At 37.8% G+C, this 21,512-nt stretch overlaps 1 protein-coding gene across 1 annotated transcript; it reads left to right on the top strand.

The window, feature by feature from the left end:
- Positions 1–85: 85 nt before the first annotated feature.
- On the top strand, positions 86–21,021 carry LOC131778696 (DNA (cytosine-5)-methyltransferase 1). The gene is made up of 46 exons (XM_066164915.1): positions 86–223; positions 394–442; positions 624–685; positions 952–997; positions 1,154–1,511; positions 1,893–1,939; positions 2,075–2,139; positions 2,814–2,898; positions 3,008–3,105; positions 3,559–3,613; positions 3,939–4,019; positions 4,729–4,838; positions 5,077–5,195; positions 5,336–5,428; positions 5,546–5,631; positions 5,886–5,951; positions 6,728–6,805; positions 7,078–7,181; positions 7,530–7,593; positions 7,843–8,048; positions 8,184–8,259; positions 8,366–8,440; positions 8,835–8,918; positions 8,996–9,120; positions 9,379–9,484; positions 10,186–10,298; positions 10,835–10,952; positions 11,266–11,333; positions 11,706–11,780; positions 12,088–12,133; positions 12,385–12,475; positions 13,085–13,172; positions 13,612–13,685; positions 13,916–14,034; positions 14,378–14,449; positions 14,693–14,834; positions 14,917–15,068; positions 15,351–15,482; positions 15,685–15,831; positions 16,766–16,821; positions 17,097–17,208; positions 17,301–17,450; positions 17,880–18,046; positions 18,742–18,982; positions 19,102–19,218; positions 20,582–21,021. The coding sequence occupies exons 1-46, from the start codon at positions 177–179 to the stop codon at positions 20,675–20,677; spliced, it is 4,761 nt and encodes a 1,586-aa protein (XP_066021012.1). The 5' UTR covers positions 86–176; the 3' UTR covers positions 20,678–21,021.
- The last annotated feature ends 491 nt before the right edge of the window (positions 21,022–21,512 follow it).

Here is a 21,512-nt window from a genome sequence, read left to right as displayed (position 1 = left end):
GCGCTCTACTAACGCTGGTGACTAGTTACAGCGGAACGCCTGCGCAAACAATTTTTGGCGGGAAATCAACCAGTCAACATTCCACGCGATCGTGACCATCGACAGACAGCTTTCAGTCACAAAAGAACCTAGGTCAATTTGCTGATTTCTTCTATTTTGTCCAACGAAAAGGGAAAATGGTGCATGAAACTGAACCTGAATATCCTACGGAAATTTCTGAACGGTAAGATTCAGCGATCAAAATAAAATATTGGCCATGGTTCGATACATTTCAGCAGCTACTAAGCGATCGCCGACCAGTGCATATCACAAAATCAGCCTCTGACTTTTTGTCAATTGGATTCAAGGGCTTTTGGATCGATCGAGATTGTATTCTGTTGTATATATTTTCAGGTTGATAGAGCTCGCGGAGGAATATAAGGATGGCGTTTTCACCGAGAAGGTAAAGTCGACCTTCGGAAATGTGATCTCCAATAATTAATCAATGGTAAACGCAGCGATCAAACATAGGACATTTGCAAGAGGATCAATTTTGGCAGACCTGAGAAAACCTCTCGGTGGAAATTTTGTAAAATTTCTGTCCGCCGGCCAGCTTTAATATGTAGAAATTGTTTCCTACACAGGGCTATGTGATGAAAAAGCTTAAGCTTTTAAAACCGTTGTCGGCCAACTCGGTACAAGAAAAGTAAGCTGTAGAATTATATATATTTTTTTAATTATTTTGTCTGCTTTTGTGCTGTTTTGTTTTTGTGGTTGTTTTTTTTTTTTTTGGTGATTTTAATCACGAGTTATAAAAATGGCCTTACATCACCTGATAAAAAGCAGACTTTAATTATTGGTGTAGTTGTTGTTAAGAGAAGGGGTGGTTGTGGGAATTATTTTTGTTGAAATTACACTCATAATCCTTCCACTGGATTTATTTTGAAAACCACCGTGTTATCTCTATCGTAGGATTCAGAAAGCTCAAGACGACTACAAAGAAGGAAAGGCAACCGAAGTAAGTTTCTGATTCAGTTGATAATTGTTTTTCCACATTATCCCATTGTAATATGCTGATTGCAAGTGCTAAGCTATAAAATTATTTTGTAAAGACAATGCATGCTCAAAGCATTTACATTTCAGATCTTATTTTCATTTTTGTTCACTGCTACAGGAGCAACTCATAGACCAGTTGAAAGAGCTCCTCTCTGAGATTGGTCACAGAGCTAGCAATGGATGTGGTGCAGTTCCATTATCTCCAGCATCATGTAATGATGGTCAACATAGCTTAATGTCATCTGTGAAAGAAGATCCAATGGAGACAGAAGATGTAGCCTCCAGAAACGGAACAAGTAGTAATGACAACACTGATCCTGGTGCCTCAGGAACAAACTCTAATGAAATTATGCAGACTGATGACTCAGATAATAAACCATTTATTGACTCAACTGCAGGGGCGTCAAATGGCAATTCAAAGGAAGGCCACATTGAAAATGAAGCACAGACAGCCTCATTATCCACTGGCAAAGGAGGTAGGTATAATGTGATGAATGTGATAGAGGTTGTGGTTAACCATCTTGACGATATATAACAATAATAAAATATTAATTTATTCTTATGTGGATCACTTGTGTCAACCATGTGTTGGTAGTCTCCTTTTGAGGTTCAGATCTACTCTTTACTGTCATGTACTGAACATTACAATCACTATCACTCTCTGGGGATCATCCTCTAGAAGGTGACCTCAAAAACTGCCTATCATAATGCTTCGTAAGGTGCTGTACAAACAATTGACTTCATCATCTCATCACTAAGAATAATTGAATCAATCAAATTTCTTAATGGCAACATCATACTTTCCCTATCTTGTTTGTGTTACTTAACAGGCAGGCTTTTTATTTCCAATTTTCCAGGGTCATCTTTGCCGTTAGAGAAAACCCCTCCTAACTCTGAGGACAAGGTACCTACAAGAGTTTGTTGTGAAATGGAAATGTAAATAACTAACAAAATGCCACAGTGACTGTTAAATGTGACTTTAAAGAATATTAAAAACTATATCAAGGCTGTTTGTCTGACTGAAAAAATTCTTTTGCAGAAAAAAACCAAACTGAGAAAAGAGACTGGCAGGCAACTGGGTATTAGAGAGATGTTTACTAAAGGGTAAGATACAAGTACATATGATAAGAGTCAAGTTAGAATGAATAATGTTTAAAGGATTTATTTAAATAATTGTACTTGACCTTATGTAGCAGATATGTTGTGGTCTGGGTTAATGTACCTGACTTTCCTCAAGTGTAACCATGTCAAGAAAGAGATTTGAATCAGTAATCTGTTGACAGAAACCTTTTGAATCCTAAGATGATTTGCAGTAAATGTAAACTTTAATGTTTTTTCTGTGACAAGAAACAAAGGGTTATGGCTGCTTAACACAATTGGGCCTCTTGTTACTTAAGTATTACAATCTCCTTGGATGGGAGTTGAGACTATTTAAAGACAATTTTCAGCAGTTAGGCTGGATTCTGTATTTGTTAACTCTCAGACAGAGAGTTACTAGCACTATTTATGCAAAGTGTGATGTCTCAAAGACCCAACCACAGTGAAATTATGGCCTCCAATTGTAACCAGACCAGTCAATAGCAGAAGTCATTACATTTCAGTGTTCCGCCACTTTATTTCTCACATTATGTCTGCTCTTCCCTACCAACATGTTTAGTAGAACTTTTGTTCCTTCCATCACAGACAAAACGTACGTAACAACCTTGTCTAATAAGTAGTGGATTGTATTTAGAATTATTGTTATTATTATTATTCAGTAAATGAATGTTAATTTTTAGGCCTGCTAAAAGAAAGAATACAGCAGATGATGGTGAAGATGCTGGTGAGACCAGTGAAGATTCATCAAACAGCATCATTAGCAAAGTATGTAGTCTACTTTCACTGTACCACTTCATCATTAAAATAAATATTATTGTGGATTTTTTCGATAAAAACATCAACATCACTGTTAATCAGTATGTTCATTGGGCAGGATAACAAACGTCTTAAAGTGTCAGAAGATGAAAGCACTGATGAAAAAGAAAAAGAATTGTCAGAAACAGAAACAGGAACAGAAACAGGAACAGAAAGGCAAGAGTCGACAACTTTACAAATACTCATATGAGTTTGAAAGCTTGAATATTATATACTATTCTCAATCTTGTTTGGTTGACCCTCAGGGTTTGTTTTGATCATAGAAAAGAATTGCCAAATTAGATGAAAAATAAAATTTTCATAACTTATAATTATCTCAGTCAGTAGCACAATCCAAGAAATTTTATTGCTATTGGTGTGTATGCATTGCAGACATACATACATATAAATATATTTATATATATATATATATATGTATGTATGTATGTATGTATGTATAAAATAATTGTCCATAGTCATCCCTATCAAATTAGAATACTCTAATTATTGTTTTTGCAAGTCATAGAACATGTAGTTATTGGTTTAACACCTACCAAATTTCAACGTGATAATGTTGTAAATATATTTTTTCTTTCTCTTGCATGTGTTAATTCTTTTTTTGTTCAACAGCTATCAGCTAAGAGAATCCTCTGCAAGGGCAAAATGTGAAGGGGAAAAAACACAGGTGCTAAAAATTTTTGAATTCTTCTCGTCATACTGAAGACCTCTATGAAAGTTCTGTAGAAATAAATATATTTCTCAGGATTTGAGAGAAAAAGTAAAATCTTAAATGTTCTGGTAATATACAACAATGGAATATGGAAACATTTTCTTGGTTTACATGTGGGTCAAGTATTTGCAGGAAAGTCATCAGTTTGAACCCTATTCAAGCCACAATTTTTAATGCTTTATTTCAAAACTACCTAGTCATTTCTCCAAGTGAAATGATCTTTCTTCAAATGGCATCTATCTTGCTCTTTTAAATGATAATATGTTTGATCATTCTGTAGCCTCCTGTCAAATGTAAGGAATGCAAGCAACTTCTGGACAGTCCTGACTTGAGACTTTTCCTTGGTGACTGTGATGATGCTGTAAGTTTATGATACATGTTGCTCTCCACTAGGCAGTTTTTGAAGTTCCTTGAAGTTGTGCAAATGTTTGTTATGGTTCAAATTTTTACTAGTGGAAAAGGACATGATTCTTACTATGTACCTAGTTACAGTTCTCTTGTAGTTAGCTATACAATGACTGGTATCTGACAAACATGTATACTAAATATTATCTTCTGACAACCATTTCAATATGACTAAAATTGAATGTTCTAACTTCCTGCCTGTCTTAAGGGTTGTTGTCTTATGAAATGTCACAGCCAGTATGTTTGTTCTAACAATTGTCAACTGATATTATTATACATGAGACTTACTATAAAATTTCTGAGTGGTCGTGACCATACAGTCAGCATACAATAGCATGTGAAGTTGACTTGATATCCCAATATCTGCTGCTGATATTAGGTTATTATGTTGTGTTCAAAGTCTTACTAGTTTCCAAGCCCCTTGTCTATGAAATGTTCTAAACTTTTGCAAACTCAGAGAATTGTTTTTATTTTGCAGATTGTTTAGAAAATGTATAATAAAACAATTACTGAATTTTGGTTTTCCCATAAAATCATGATACATCAAACTTTGTGTCTGTGTTGTCTGCCCCAGCCTTCAGCTTCTGCAGGTAACTCAGACCTCAGCATTGATAATTCATGATATCATGCTCAACCTCATCCAGTAATTGCTTATTGTCTACCAGGTGGAAGAATTTGTTGCCTTAACTGATCCACGTTTGTCTCTGTTCTCTGGTGAGGAGGAACAATTTGACAGCTATAACGACAGACCACAACACAAAATAACAAATTTCAGGTAAGGAATTTTTGCATCTTTACAATTGTCACATTCATTAATCAAATGAAATAAAAGTTAAGATGATGAGAGCTCTTCATATTTCTTTGCACCATTCTATCATGCTTCACCTCTTCTATTCTTTTCCCACCTCTTCCGATCTGTTCCATTTTAAGTTGCATCGTACCAGTCCATCAAGTTGCCACAGTTGTCCTTAAGTTCTTCTTACTCTTTAATATTATTATGCATTTATTTATAGCATTTATGACAAGAACACTCACCTGTGCCCTTTTGACTCTGGCTTGATAGAGAAAAATGTAGAACTATTCTTCAGTGGATACCTTAAACCAATCTATGATGAAAATCCAAGTCCAGAAGGTAAATTGTATTTCAAAAACAGTTTAGAAACATTGGATTAAAATAATTGGAAAAGATAGGGAATCCTTTACAACCTTGAACTAATCACTGAAAAAGCAATTATTTGTACATATTCTTGCTAAAATGTGCCTTATATATAGGTGGAGTTCCAACAAAAGCTTTAGGGCCGATCAATGAATGGTGGACAACAGGATTTGATGGAGGGGAGAATGCTCTCATTGGTTTTACTACAGGTAAAGATTAATCCCTTGATTTACAGTGACTGTAACTCTAATCTTTCTTTAGACTAGTGTATTATTTATTACCTGCTATCCACTGAAATCCATAAGATTGAGTTTGTATACCTTTAGCCTTTGCAGAGTACATATTGATGCAGGCATCTGAGGAATATATGCCCTTTATGAACCTCATGAGAGAGAAGATTGCTATGAGTAAGGTAATGTTTATTTAAAATTTTATCTTTCTAGTTCAGCAAGAATCACAAACTAAAAGATCAGAGCACGCAACTGTTATAGGTGGTAAAAGGAAACTAATTATTAGCTAGAATCTGAAGCATATAACCCGGATTCTAAGGCCAATAGTGCTCTCATAGGATATGGATGAGGAGTTGTAAATCCACAAAAACTAACTGAAATGAATATGCTAAATAAGTTATTACATGAAAGTAAGGACTTCTTTTCTTGGTTACAGATTGTCATTGAATTTATACAAGATAATCCAGAGGCAAGGTACGAGGACTTGCTGAATAAAGTACAGGTACTGACATGATGTTGATGTTTGTTGTTACTGACCATAATTATAATGAAGATGAAGTGATAAGAAGCAGCAAGATGAATATTGTCATATATTTCAATAATTGATAATAATAAATGAACAGATTTAAACTTAATGCATTGTATTTGGTAGCTAATTTCACAAAATTTCAGGTTCTTGGGCTGATTGTGCAACTAGTGCAGTGTACAACTAGGAAGAGCTATCTATCTGATCTATCAAGGAGGACAACTTTAATCCCTTAACCCTCAAGAGTGACCTGCTTCTGATTTCCTCATACAGTATCACCCCTGAATCAAACATTAAGGTTATGAGAATAAAGGAAATTATCAACAAGTACAGGAGCTCTTGATTATTGACCAAAATCTCCTTGTCAGCACCTTAGGAAATGTGTAGAAAACAGTGTAAAGAATATACATACTGATCTCAGGGTGTAAAAAGTTAAGCAGGTCCATTAGAAGAAACAGGCCTCTGCACAAAAAAGGATCTGTCATGTATAAATGTGCCTGCTGACTCCTTTCTTGTTCACTGAAACTGCATACATCAAATATAAATAAAAAGTTGATTGTTACAAATAGGACTGAGATGTGTACTTGCGGCTGCCAATCCTAGTAGTGTGGGTTTCCGTGTAAGTCTACAGTTTAGAGCTGCAAATAAATTTATGCAATTCCCTGTACAATGTTGTATGACATAAGACAGAAAACCAATCATAGGATGAGTGATCTATGTTAACCCCTCTTTGCTATGTTTTTGTTTCCAAGACTTCTGTGCCTCCAGAAAACTGTTCCACTTTTACTGAAGATACACTGTTGAGACATGCCCAGTTCCTTGTTGAACAGGTAAAAGCTTTTCATTTAACTCATATCAACTCCTATTTGCCTTACCATATTTTTGTATTACAATCTGTCTGAAGGTGTATGATACAATAAATTACTGTAATGTCTTTCCTCTGAAGATCACTGGTATTCTTTAGGAGGATGATGCTAAAAATTGTGGCAGTTTTGAAATTTTGTTCTTTAGATTCATCTTGAATACCTGTAAGGCATCTGTTAATAGGAACCTTTCAGTTTGCAATTGTCATCTTTCATTCTTGGCTTTATGATGTCTTTAGGTGGAAAGTTATGACCAAGCAGCTGATGATGATGAGCTCCCACTGTTGGTGACACCATGCATGAGGGCTCTCATCAAGCTGGCAGGAGTTACACTTGGAAAAAGGTTTGTTATTAGAATGACATTATCTATTTAATGAAAAGGAGAATTTCATCAAATTTTATGGTACTATGAGTTAAATGACATAAATTTGCAAATTATGCATCTGTTGTGATGCTTTTCTAAGATAAATGTTTAATATCCTAGTAGAAAAAATAGTTGTTGTCTCAGATGTTGTACCAAGGATAAAGACCTGTTTACCTCAAGTAACTGTTTAAACTCCTTGTTTATTCAAGATATTTATCTGGTAGATGAATCAATTGTTTCTATTAAAGAACTACATTTTCTTGATAAGAAACTACCTCAGTCAATTGTTCTTCAGATGTTTTATAGTTGTCAACTTTTTTTATTCAGACGTGCTGCAAGGGGAGTGAAAGTCCGACTAGACAAGAAGAAGAAAGATACAGTTCCATCAAAAGTTAGTACTTACAGTAGACTAACAAATACAAAACAAGTTATCACTTTTGTGCTACATGCTTTTGTACTTCAATATTGAAAAGATGAACCTTGGATCATTATTAACCGAAGGTGTCACTGTATAGTTGGCAGACCTCTGGCCTTCTTGCACTATAAAAAAAGAACATTACAGCAGTTTTGTGTCTTGTAAGTTTTTTGTATAAAGATTTATTAATGGCCTCTCAATAATTTGAAACTGAATTTATTGTAGGCCACCACTACACCCCTGGTGCGGAACATATTTGACATTTTCTTCCAAGATCAAATCGATGGTAAAGAAACAAGAACAACTCGTAGGAAGCGATGTGGTGTTTGTGAGGTGTGCCAGCAGCCAGACTGTGGAAAGTGTAAATCCTGCAGGGACATGGTCAAGTTTGGTGGAACTGGCAGAAAGAAACAGTGCTGTGAAGAAAGAAGGTTTTTGTTCTTCTTTTTGTCTTCTATAATGCATTCATTTCCATGACCCTGAATTTGCTGCATACTGGCTTTTAAAAAATGATTTATTTCATTCTCTTTTCCTCAAGACCTAACTAAGTTTGTCTTTAAATGTAGGTGCCCTAACTTGGCTGTTGAAGAAGCTGAGGATGATGAAGATGTCACAGAGGAGAGTGAAGAAAATGTGAAAATGGTAAGTAAAACTGTACTTAAATTTCAAGGGTAAAAGGAAGACATTTTAATAGCTGATGTTCATGAGGTAATGTTATTTATTTTGTGCATATTTTTTTCTATTCCAGAGTCCTAACAAGGATATGGTGAAGAAGAAAAAAACAACACATAAAACTGCAAAATCAAAGAAAGGGATTAATGAGGTGAGTTTACTTTTTTAAAGGCTATGTGCAGCTCTTGCTTAACTGTAAGTAACTGTTTGTCTTCAATGTTAATAGCAACAGTACAAAGAAATGTTTGATTCATGACAGTGCCACTTAAACAATGTCAGTTTTGAAAATGGCTGATGTATAGGAAGGGTTAAAAAGGATAGGCAGCAAACAGCATTTATAATGATAGGAAAGAGATGTTTCTTACTCCTTTATATCTAAAAACTTTGTTTTTTCATTAGAGATTATACAAAGAGCACAAATTGTATCATGTTGAGTGATCACTTGATTTTTCCACAGCTGCCTTTCATTCATTAAAATGTGTAATCAGTTGTCAAGGGTTCCTAAAGAAGAATGATTCTAAAAACCTTTTTTTGTCCATTATTAGACCAAAGTTGAATGGATAGGAGATCCTTCTAAAGTCAGTGGAAAGAAGAAATACTACTCATCAGTTCTTATCAACAGCCAAGAGGTTCGTATTCTCACTTTTCTGTGGAATCTTGGCTCAGCTGTCAACACAAGCCAATACCTTCTTTTGACCTATGGCAGGTACAAGTGGGAGATTTTGTGAAGGTACGCCCTGAGGATCCTCACATGCCACTTTTTATTTCCTGTGTGTGCTACATGTGGGAGGCGGCAAATGGTGACAAGATGTTTCACTGCAGATGGTTCAGGTACAACAGGCATTACATGTTTCTTTCAATCAACTGATTGTAAAGCTTCGATGTCTACCAGCACATATTGTAGATCATTTATAGTGAGCTTTTCTATTTTCTATGCAGAAGAGCAATGAATTTGTTAAAATAACAACATGGCTGCAGCAAAGACAGCTGTGTAGTTTCTTTGCTACCCCACTCTGAACATTTCAGACTCACATGTCAAGTAACAAACATTCTGCATATTTTCTCTCAATACCATATGATTGGTTCTAGCCGTGGCTCAGAAACTATTTTGGGTGAAACAAGTGATTCTAAGGAGCTTTTTCTTGTGGATGAATGCGATGACAACCCTCTTGGTTCCATTGTACAGAAATGTGTTGTAAGTTTATCTGAAGATATCCTCTGGTCGTATTTAGTCCTTTTCAATACATTTTGTGCATAAAAGAAATACACTGATTTTGCTTGTGGCATTCTTGGCAAACATGCAACTCTATCCTTGCCCTCATTCCAGCATTATGAGGTAGTCGTTTGCACTGAGACTCCAACACCTGACTGCTCGGATCACATCAACAATTAAACATTTATTGAGGTTTCAACAGAAAGGAGCAATAGAATATTGAATTGAGTGGATGAAACTGATTTCGGATATTTCTGCGTCGCTTTACAACAAACCTTGAACAACATTTTGCTCAATTAACCAGAGCGAATTTTCTCTAGAAATTTCGCACCGAACTTTCTAGAAGAGCGAACTTTCCCTCAAAAGTTTACAACTCTTTAGTGTCCGCGGTGAAATATCTTTCGAAATTTTGGTGTACTGAAACAATAGGTGACTCAAAAGTTCGTGGAAAATTCGCGGAAATTTCTTTCAGGGTGAAATTTCCTCGAAAAGCCACGAAAAGCGAGGAAATTTGTCGAAATTCGTTTGCGTTACTTTTGCACAGTATGGTATATATCGGTAAACCCAGGTTTCAAAGTCTGTGAATTTGTGAATAACACAGGCTTATAATATGTGTGTCATATATGTATACCATTTAAGTTTTCCATAGGCTACAGATTAATATATGTGATATGAATGAACAGGTGACGCAGAAGTTACCAGAAGCTGATTGGTTCCAGAGGGGCGGACTTGAAGAGTGGGAAGCTGACAGCATGATGGAAGAGGACGATGGGAACACATTTTTCTATCAGAAATGGTAAGGAAAAGTTCTTGAAAAGTAGAGGTTTTGAAGTTGTGAAGATAGTCAGCGTCCTTTAGTGTGGGGTCCGTGTCACTCATGTCATTGATTCATTTTTCCATTTTTACCCAAACTTCCCCTCTCGATAGAGAAAGTTTGCACAGTCTTGGGTAAGTTGCAAAACTGCCCAGGTGCAGGGTGAGATCTTCGTAAGGTTGCTGAAATTTTACAGAAACTGGTTTATTAGGAACATTCACTTAATGTAACTGGAGAATTTTCAATGAACCCTGGACGGTCCCTAGCAGTGGAGTGCTAAATTTCTCGTGCACTGTTCAGTGTACCAGTCCGAAGAAGTCTTGAAATTAAACTCAAAAATGTAATAAATCAAATTTTGTGGCCATGATGTAACTCGGGTCTGCTAGTTCTTCCATCCTTTAAGCTAAAACAAGTTGTATGTAATGATGAACTTAATTGTACAGTCACAAAGCTCTGATGTCTTTAATTCTAAATGCACATATGTCACAGAAGGAGATATCGCTTTCTCAACGTTTCAGGTATGATTCTGAACATGGTCGATTCACAGATCCCCCCTCGGAATACACTGCTGCTTTAGATAGGAAAGAAAATCATAAATTTTGTGAGAGCTGTAAGCGACAGACAGCACAAAAGCAGGTAGAATTGCATAAGTTAATATTTATTTCTTAAATTTATTTTTTTATCCTGTTTATAAATATTTTTAGATGTATATACTTTTTCACATTTTGAGTATAAGGTCTATATGGTATTCTACATACAACTTAAGTGTATTAACATTTGAATAAAGTTCATTATTTTTGTTATTATTATTATTATTATTATTAATGACTTAACGAAAGGTGTTTGTGCGTCAAAGCTACACCATAGAGTTCATCTATCTTTGCAGTTCTTTGTTCCTTTGGTTTAGTTTTCCACGTATGACATAATTATCTTATCATACATGTTCTAGCTAGAAACACCAACAGTGGAGGAACCACTGGAAAAAGAATCAAAATCTTCCTCTAAAACGTATTACAAGTATGTCTATTTTCTTACTTTTCTCGTTTTAATCAGAGTTTGTGCATTTTTTTTAGCTTTGAACGCCAAAGATATTCAGGCAAGGTCATTTGCACGTCTTCCGCAGAGGAGACTCGTCTCTTCCAGTTTTTTTTTTTTTTTTGGCTCTTTAATTTATTTGTTCAACTATTCTTCCTAATCCATCATTTTCAGCTTGTTTAGCTTCAATATACCCTCTTAATTCATGAAAGTTTTGAAGGAAATGTGTCTTCACGGTCTTTAGTCCCCTTATCTACTCCAGGAAAAAAAGTGTCGTATCATGGTAATGATTATTTCTTTGTGTATGCTGTATTTGCACCCCAGAAAAAATTTCGTGAATTTTCTTCTTTTTAGATCGTGCAACATAAACGGCGTGCAGTACAAGCTAGGAGATTGTGTTTTCCTCACGCCTGAAGCATTTTCATTCAAGTAAGAGATTTACTTGTATGCTCCTTACTTCCTGAACTCTAATACCTTTGATCAGCCATAATTGACCGAGGAATGCTGTGATGCATTGATAGAGAATGCTGTTACGAGGCTGCTATGTTAACTTGCTGTGTTAAACTGAGTCCTATGACCTTGAGTTGCTAATAATGAAATCATAGGGCTCAACAAGATGGAATGTAAAGCAAACTTATGGAGCCGGAACCGAGCGCGAAAAGGTTTGAGAACAAAGATTGGCAGGGTTCAAACGTCACTGAAAAAATCACAATCAAATTTTGCTCTTTTTTCGCAGCGTCAAGCCGAAAGAAACGAAGAAAGGCTTCAAGAAGAACGAAAAGGTATTCACTTTGTGGTTTGCTGGTTTGTTTCTCGTTTTTCTGTTACTACGCGCCCTAGACCCTCTGTTTCATCTCAAAGGGTGACAGCCAATCCCAAAAAAATTCCCCCAGGGAAAAAAGGGTTATGGTCTATACCAGTTGACCTAAAAAAGGGAATTCATGACGATGGTTTACAAGTTATTTGAGTTTCATTAGCTAGCAATTCACATAAATACCAATTACAATTATTTTTAATCGTATAAACTCTTTAGGTGGACGAAGAGGTTTATCCCGAATATTACAGAAAACCCAATGAGTATGTGAAAGGAAGTAACTATGATGTACCACAACCATTTAAAATAGGTACGTTGTCAGCGACAGATTACTAAAAGCGTAGATAAATAAGCTGTGACAGACTTTCGTTTGTTTTGTTGGTGAAACACATACATAAGTATTACAGGTCAGAGAGACCGAGTTTGCGGCATACCTAATCCTTAAAAAACTTTGCATTGAAATACAAAATCCTATCGTGTTTCGAGTTGGTGGTTTTTGTGAGATATTCTGACAGTTGGTCGGTCAGGTAGTCAGGCTGCAGTCAGTCAGCAGTCAATGTGCAGTCAGTCAGTCAGTCAGTTGGTCAGTCTGCAGTCGATCCGTCAGTCAGTCAGTTGGTCAGTCTGCAGTCGATCCGTCAGTCGGTCAGTTGATCAGTCTGCAGTCGGTCCGTCAGTCAGTCATCCAGTCAGTCTGCAGTCGGTCCGTCAGTCAGTTAGTCAGTCAGTTGATCAGTCTGCATTCAGTAGGTCAGTCAGTCAGTCAATTGGCCAATAAGTCGGTCAGCCAGCCAGCCAGCCAGCCAGTCAATCGGACAGTCAGTCAGTCAGTCAGACAGGCTATCAGTCATTTATTCTATCATATTATCGGTAAGTTTGTTATTTTGCCTGATTTTGTTTTTTATTATTATTTTCTCAGGTCGCATTGTAAACATCTTTACAAAATCAACTTCAGGGAAGTTAACAGAAGAACTTGATATTATGTTGACTGTTAATAAATTTTACAGGTAGGTGAAGGTACCATCAGACTTAAGGAGTGCCTATTCTCGTGCGCAGTTTAGGAGGAAAAATTACTCGGCAAGCCCGGCGATTTCATGACCTCTCTTATTCATAATTTATCTTCTACGTAACTGTGAATGAGAGCATTTAGGAAGGGGAACACTAAAGCTCAGACATTTATGAGACACCACTGGGGACCGGATGGTGAATGCAACTGCTTTAGGCGCGCTCCAACCTCTACCAGCCAATCAATTTGAAATCCTCATAGACCACTGAGCGAGCACAGAGTAAGAGGACTTTCGCCTTCTTGCTACCGACAAGATCTTAAAAACCCCAGTACCTAAGAAAGTTGAGCGTGAGAACGAAAACTTCCGCAAATCAACATAAAATCGGCACCTATTGCATAAAATGCGACAGGCTTTTATGCCAGGCTATGTTTCCTTTCAGGCCAGAGAATACTCACAAGGGATCAAGTTTTGGCCACCAAGCAAATCTGAATTTGTTATATTGGAGCAAAGAAGGTAAAGAGATCTTGGTTTTCAGCTCATTTATTGGAGTTAAAGGCAGAACGAGCGAACGAATACCATGTTGTTTTTGCCCCAAATGGATTAGTGTTCTTTTCTGTGCACGGGAAAAACTCGTCGAGAGTGAAAAGATTTAGAACATTATTAAAAGTAGAAACAGTCATGTTTTGGCTCAGGCAAGCTTTCTTGATTTCGTTCCGTTTTTCTCTCTTGTTGTGTTGTTTCAGAGGCAACTATTTCCATCGATGACGTCACAGGCGGGTGCGTAGTTACTTGTGGAGAGGATCTTAACTGTTCAGTTGAAGAATATACAGCTAAAGGAATTAACTATTTTTACTTCTTAGAGGTGATTATAATATTCCGTTAGTCGCTTACTGCGTGTTTGTGTTTGTGTTGTCGCCGATATTGGCAATTCCATGGCCTTTTCTGACCTCATCATTATTGATTAGCCATTCGTGATTTTCATTTTCTTAACTAACGTAATGTAAAGAATATGATGGACTTTTTTAAAAACTACGTTAAATTTAATTTGCTCCCAAGAAAGCCTTTCAGTAGTTCTCGTATCAAAAGCAGAACGGACGGCAGGGGGTGTTGAAGCTTCGAATTGATCGGTGCATTGCATTACTGAAAAATTGTAGGAAGTTTTCCCGTAGGATTTCTTTGTACTTACACTATGGTATTTCCCACAGGCGTACAACAGTGAAACAAAAGAGTTTGAAGAGCCTCCAATCGAGGCGCGTAATGCTGCAATGAAAGGAAAGGTTGGTATCATGGCCATAAAACACGGAAACCTAATAGTTTAGGTAAAATGTGCAAATTTCTTGTGCCTCGGTCATTTTATAAAATCAGACTTCTATGTCGATAAAAGAAATTGGTTTGAAGCGACGAGATCATTGCAACTTCGTGACGTTGCCATCGGTGCAGCTGTTGAAAATTCAATTGTGCACATAACAAGACTGAGTGAAACTCATTTCTACCCGCTAATCTTGTAAATTGATTTTCAGGGTAAAGGCAAAGGAAAAGGAAAAGGGAAAGGGAAGGCTTCTGCTGAAACAGATAATCAGAGCTCAAAAAAGGATTTTAATGGTACAGCGAATGAAACAGTCACCAAACTGCGGTGTCTTGATGTTTTTGCCGGCTGCGGCGGTGAGTGAAAATTTTGCGAAAGAGTTACTGTCTGTAGGCGTATTGCCAAATGGTTTATTGTCGGCATCTGTATTTGTCCCAGGTCTGTCAGAGGGTCTTCATGAAGCAGGCGTGGCTGAGTCCTGTTGGGCCATTGAGAAGGAGGAGCCTGCAGCAAGCGCCTTCAGTTTGAACAATCCCGGATGTACTGTGTTCACTGATGACTGTAACTCTCTGTTGAAGCTTGTGATGGATGTAAGCCAAGTCATGTGATCATCTGGTTTACTGTTGTTTCGATACAAAGTCGTTTCGATGCAGGTCTATTAGATGCATCAGCAAAGTAGAAAAACGTTGAAAAGTCGTGTCGGTACGACTTCAGTTTGTATCGAAACGACTTTGTATGGAAACGACCGGACTCTGATCATCTATTGATCGCAATTGAACGCTTTGTTGTTGAGAGATGTATTTATTTTGAATGAAGCACAAGTGCCAAAGCTATTTGCTAGAGTTTCAATTTTATTGCCTTTGCATTCTCAGGGTGAAAAGAAGAATCCAAAAGGACAGACACTACCCCAGAAGGGAGATGTAGAGCTGTTGTGCGGCGGCCCCCCCTGCCAAGGATTCAGTGGAATGAACCGTTTCAGTTCAAGAGACTACTCCAAATTTAAGGTGAACAACAAATCTAATTCAAATACATACAGTCATCTAGTATCAACGAGAGTTCGCTGACCATTTACGCGCCGTCCGGAAAGTATCACTGTTGTCATGGTGCATGAGAGAAACAGAAAAAATTCTTATTGTATACATGTTACGTTACACTTGTTGGTCTGGTTGCTCTTTCAATCCCACGTTTAATTGTTTCTTTTTGTAGAATTCTCTGGTGGCATCTTACCTCAGTTACTGTGATTACTATCGGCCGAAGTTTTTCATTTTGGAAAATGTTCGCAACTTTGTGTCATTCAAGCGAAGCATGGTGCTGAAATTAACTCTACGATGCCTTCTTAAGATGGGATATCAGGTTAGTTGGTTACCAGGTTACCACGGATTTTTATAAATCTCCCCCCTTGATTAATATTGTTGGTTTTATGCCCCGTCTGGTCATCGCACTGTTCGACTGGAAAAGAACTGTTTAGTTTACTCAGTTAATAAGTTTCTTCTTCCGGTGAAAAAGCAACTATTAGGTCATATTTTTCAATCCTGTTTATAGTGAGACCTTTTCTCTGAATCCCTGTTTTTTCTGCATGTGACTGGTTACGCACATTTACCTGTTCCTTTGGCAATAAAGTGTATTTCATTTAAATTTTCCTTGACTCGCTCTACAATTTATCTTGGATGAAATTACAGAGAGTTTTCACTGAAATATACTCTAGGGTGTTCTACCATTTCCTTAGTGATTTTCACGCCATCCTCACAAGCCTAAACGCGCAAACAAAAATCGGATTAATATCAGTATCTGGGCAACTGCCCACCTACCCCTCCCCTAACCCAACATTAACCTTAAGTTGTTGTCAATTGACTGTTGTTGAGTTAGGGGAGGGGTAGGTGGGCAGTTGCCCAGATACTGATATTGATCCCGAAAATCGATGGCGACTTTCCCAAGCGAATTTTCCAGTTCAGTTCGCCTGATAACCCATTCACACCAGCTAAACATATTGAGTCAAACCGGGTTTAATGTCATCGAGACACAAAGAAATGAATCTTCTATGGAATACATTGATTCATTCACGCCGGTTATCGCTAACTTGTATTTTCAATGTCACGGTGCTACATTTAAAGTCGACAAGCATCGGTTTAGGCAGCTTCTTGTAAACTGTGTTTAACGAAACATTTTTAAGCTTTGGTATGAATAGGACGTGAGTTTTATTTGGCTCGGTTGTGGTTACTTTGGCTCTGTTAAGGGGTGTTACCATGGTCAATTGACACCGTTACTTTCTTGTTTACTTTCTGTGCAGTGTACATTTGGTGTCCTACAGGCTGGTTGTTATGGCGTTCCACAGACTAGGCGGAGGTGAACTAAGACTTTTCATTTTTTATCAAAATCATTTTTCATTCTCTACGTTTTGGGTTGTTTCTATTCTTGGTGAAATGTTACACCATTGCCAGCTTAATTAAATGATGAAGAGATGTTCTCAATCAACACATCAATCCATTGGTGGAACGTTGTGAATGGTAACGTGTTAAACTTAAACGTTGTTGTTGTTGATGATGAAGCTTGTACGTCTGTGTATTTGCTAGCGTGAATTAGAGGGTGTGTTTTAAACTTGCTTTTATGTCATATTTCAGGGCCATTATTATGGCAGCTGCTCCAGGTGAAGTGTTACCGCTCTACCCTGAGCCGACACACTGCTTTTCTCCTCGGGCCATTCAACTCACGGTCATGGTGGACGATAAGAAAGTAATTACATCTTGCATCGATTCATTTTTATGTGACAAAATACAGTGCACTGTGCCTCCCTAACCTCCAGCGCCTTTGTCTCTTTTTTCCAGTTCCAATCGAACATTACTCGGCTATCATCGGCTCCCTACCGAACAATCACTGTACGGGACGCCATGTCAGATCTTCCGGAGATAAGGAATGGCGCGTCTAATGATGAGATCTCTTACAATGGCGATTCGATTTCTCATTTTCAAAGACAAGTAAGAGTTTTGACACTTTCTCCTCTATGTTGTATACATTTCACACCTACACTTTTTTAGTTGTATTGAGTTTAATAAAGGAAAGTTTTCAACAAGTGAGGAAAATTGAAACATGATTAATTCATGAAGATAGAGCAAGTTTTCAACCAGTCACAGAGCAACCTGAACAGCAAGTCCAGATCTTGATTTAGGGCAGTTTAATTTTTTTTAAATATATGAATTTCTCTCTTACTTTCTTAGTTTGTATTACCTAAAGAAAATAAAACTTGTTATTCCGAGGCTTCTCATTGAGAATAATTTACATGGCAACAGAGGACTCTGTCCAAACGAAGGAAATCGTATAGAGATTCCCCTATGCATGATTAGGCATGCAATACTGTTACACCCGCATTTGAGAATTGTGTGCAACATTCGTTTATTACTTCTCAGATGCGCGGCCGTCAAGACCAGCCAGTTCTTCGAGATCACATTTGTAAGGAAATGAATCCTCTCGTTGCTGCACGCATGCGTCACATTCCTACTGCCCCAGGATCAGACTGGAGAGATTTGCCGAATAATATCGTCCGTCTGTCCGACGGTACTTACACCAGCAAACTGTGAGTTATGGGTTCTATTGTTTTTTTTGTGAGTTATGGGTTCTATTGGTTTTTGATGTTCTTTCTTCAATCTTTCCACTGGATTGCAAAAACTTTGACCATTGAAAGTATGAACGATGAGCACTAGGACCTGATTGCTTTTTTTGTCAGTATTTGTTTATTTACAGAAACACATATTTACTTTTCCCATTCTTTATGGCAAATCTCTTTCATGATAATTCTTTCCTTTTGGGAAAGCTTGGATAGTTTTCACCATTCATCGCACACGACCAAGAAGAGGTCATCATTGAGGTTATGTAAACTCATAATGCCGTTGGGTCTCATCGTTTATGGTCAACACTTCTTTTTTTTGCAAACACCTGCATATGCTCTCTGACTATTAAGTTGAGTCGAGAGGATATTCTTTTGGTTGAATAAGACTGTCACAATACCTCGCTCTCTGCTAGGTATCAGTCGTAGGTTTCTCTATTAATTCAAAGCGACTTAGATTACCAGAATGACGACTTAAGCGGTCTGGAGGGTGCCCATTGTCTGCCGTTTTAAATTTTTCCTCCTGTCTACTTTTTAAATCTTGAAATCCTGTGACGGAACAGGCTGTCTGTACCAACATGAAGCTGTTCCACCAAATTCCTAGCCTGCTTTGAGGGTAGAACAAGTTCTTTCCATTCTAATATGTGTGGTATCACTCGTTGCAGAGCTTATACGCACGATGACAAGAAAAACGGTCGGTCATCCAACGACGAATTACGAGGAGTTTGTTCGTGCGCAGAGCGCAAGCCATGTGACCCGGCTGACCGTCAGGTCAACACTCTTATACCATGGTGTCTTCCACATACGGGAAACCGCCATAATCACTGGGCGGGGTTGTACGGTAGACTGGAGTGGGACGGGTACTTCAGTACAACCATCACGAATCCTGAGCCCATGGGAAAGCAGGTCAGCAGGTGCATTTACGATACAATCAGAACAGAGAAATTTCTTAGAGTACTTATGACCACTTTTCTGTTTGCGTGGTAAATTAGGAATGTCCGATCTTCTTTCTTTCTTCTAATTAGGGTCGAGTCCTTCATCCACAGCAACACAGAGTTGTCAGTGTGAGAGAATGTGCTAGGTCCCAGGGATTCCCCGACGCTTATCGATTCTATGGAAGCATCATCGACAAACATCGACAGGTGAGTGGTAAAACCCGAAGGCGTCTAACAGTTTAGAATAAAACACGAAAAGATAAGAAGAGAATGATTGTTCAACCACATTTTGGTTTATTTATTTTGGCATCATATATAGAATTTCCGAAAGCGTAGAACAGATAAAGAAAAAAGATAGATTTCGAACGCAGTCGCGGAATGAAGTGAGATGTTTATTCTATCGGATGAACTAAGAATAAGTTCTTATCTCATTTACTGATTTACTTTAATATACCGGCCTAATTGACCTTAACCTAAGTTGTACCACTGTTTAGATCCGCCGAGGAGATTTGTAAAAACCTTTCTTAAAGCGAAAAAAATCATTTGGCCTCACAATACCCTGCCTCGCCTCTTTCAATCTCCAGAGGGCATACAAGTGAATTATTCCTTCTCGGTAGATAAAAGACACGTTTTTTGGGTTTCTTCAAAGACAATATCCGTCAAGGCAAACGAGTTTAGTTGTAGTCTCATTATAATGGATTTCCGGATAAATGATTACGGCCGTGCGTTTGTCATCAAGATTTTGGTGTATGAAAATCAAGCTAGGTCACAGGAAGTAGCGTATCTTAGAAATTTACCCAGTTTGGCGGCGAACCAAAATAAGCCTTAAACTCTTCAGGACAGAACCGAGGTTTTTGTTTCTATTATCACACCCGCGAACATACTTGCTTTGCAACTCTTAAGTTACGTATTTTTGTTCTTTTTTAAAGCGTTAATTCTTAAAAGTAGCTTTGCTGGCTTAATTCACGAAAGGGAAATCGTGAGTCACAATAAATTGGATGACCCAACTAACAAAGTATTTAAACGAATTTCCTGTTAGTCCGAGGCAAAATAAAAATAACCTCCTTGAATCAATCCAAGCGATGGAAAAACTACACAAGATGACTTAAATTATACTAATAGGTATAAAAACAAATCTGAAGCTTCTTTCGAGAGAATGAAAACATCACATATTTTAGACGATTTAGGGTCACAGCAACGAACGTGACAGCAAAACTTCCCTCAGGGGATGGCGTCCGTAAATATGGAATCCACGTCATTCTGGTGGGCGCTCCCTAGTGGTTTTTCCTTGGGTGATATAAACACGCAGTCTGTCAATTATTCCTTGTTATTAATTGAAAACGCTGTTGCGTCATTTGTGCGCTTCCAAACGTTCTTATATTGGCTATTAGAACCCTGAAAACCGTGGTTTATCTATAGACGGCATGTTTATTTATTTATTTATTTTAATTCTGACTGTACCAAATGCGTTACTCTGCGTAGCAGATAGCCCACTTTTTGAGGACTTAATCTCACGTAGTCAGCTTGACCACCTGTCATGCACTAATATTGTTGATCCTCTCCCCGTTAGGTCGGAAATGCGGTGCCACCGCCCCTAGCGGCCGCTATTGGCCGTGAAATAAGAAAATGTTTAACTCCTGAATCCAAGTCCAAATCGCCTGAGTAAAGACCACGCAGTGCACGCTGGCCGTGTATACCTTTTCTTTCGATCCTTGCCGCGTCAAGACGTCACATAGGATTTGTGCAAACAGTATTTGCACTCTATACACTCAAATCTTCCTCGAATATATATACATGTACACATATAAATCAGCGTTTCACTCGTATGCCTTGAGATTAACACAACCACTGGTTGAGTCGGAAGCCACGTGTTTTTGAGAGCTATACCGAGCCTACTAAATATTTATTTCACGATATATCACACTCTGCCCCAGTTCTGGCAGCGGATAGTTTGGCCCATTTCGTAACAAGTCATTCAAACGTTCAATAAAATCTAATGAAATCTCGTAATTCCCTTTGTGGTGTATTTCTCCCCAACTGAATGTCCTCGAAGCAGTGTTGTCCCTGTTCCAAAACTGCTCTAATGAGCCAAGTCACCGACTCGCATTAAGGTCCCCTTTGGAAGTAAAACCACATTCAGATGGCTTTGTAAAGCTACACCCCTTCTCCGTTTCTCCATTACCGACAGATTTAGTCGAAAATGGGATTACCAGTGAAAAGTAATCTCAAAAGCGGATTCATTAGCCGCCACGCGAAGAAAGTCTCCAACAAGAAAATGAATATTATGAAAATTCTGTAAATTTTACGGTAAGCGTTATACGAATAATTTGACAAGCTGCAAAAAGACTAACTTGCCTGTATTGAAGAAGCTTTGTTGAGATATTTAGACGTATTTCTGCAAATTCAAAAGCGAACGACAGAGAAAAAAACCCATATTACTTGCTGTGATGGGTGGGTGGGATGAGTAAACTCGTGAGGAATGGGAACGACTCGGGATGGAA

The sequence above is a fragment of the Pocillopora verrucosa genome, chromosome 4 (genome assembly GCF_036669915.1).
Source record: "Pocillopora verrucosa isolate sample1 chromosome 4, ASM3666991v2, whole genome shotgun sequence".
Lineage (NCBI taxonomy): Eukaryota > Metazoa > Cnidaria > Anthozoa > Scleractinia > Pocilloporidae > Pocillopora > Pocillopora verrucosa.
This window is presented reverse-complemented; position numbering and strand designations above follow the sequence as displayed.

Bases quoted from the DNA above. Each gene is read 5' to 3' on its own strand.
- LOC131778696 (XM_066164915.1), top strand. From the start codon at position 177: ATGGTGCATGAAACTGAACCTGAATATCCTACGGAAATTTCTGAACG. The intron at 14,450-14,692 runs GTTGGTATCATG...ATTGATTTTCAG, and splicing joins ATGCTGCAATGAAAGGAAAG to GGTAAAGGCAAAGGAAAAGG. The intron at 14,835-14,916 runs GTGAGTGAAAAT...TATTTGTCCCAG, and splicing joins TGTTTTTGCCGGCTGCGGCG to GTCTGTCAGAGGGTCTTCAT.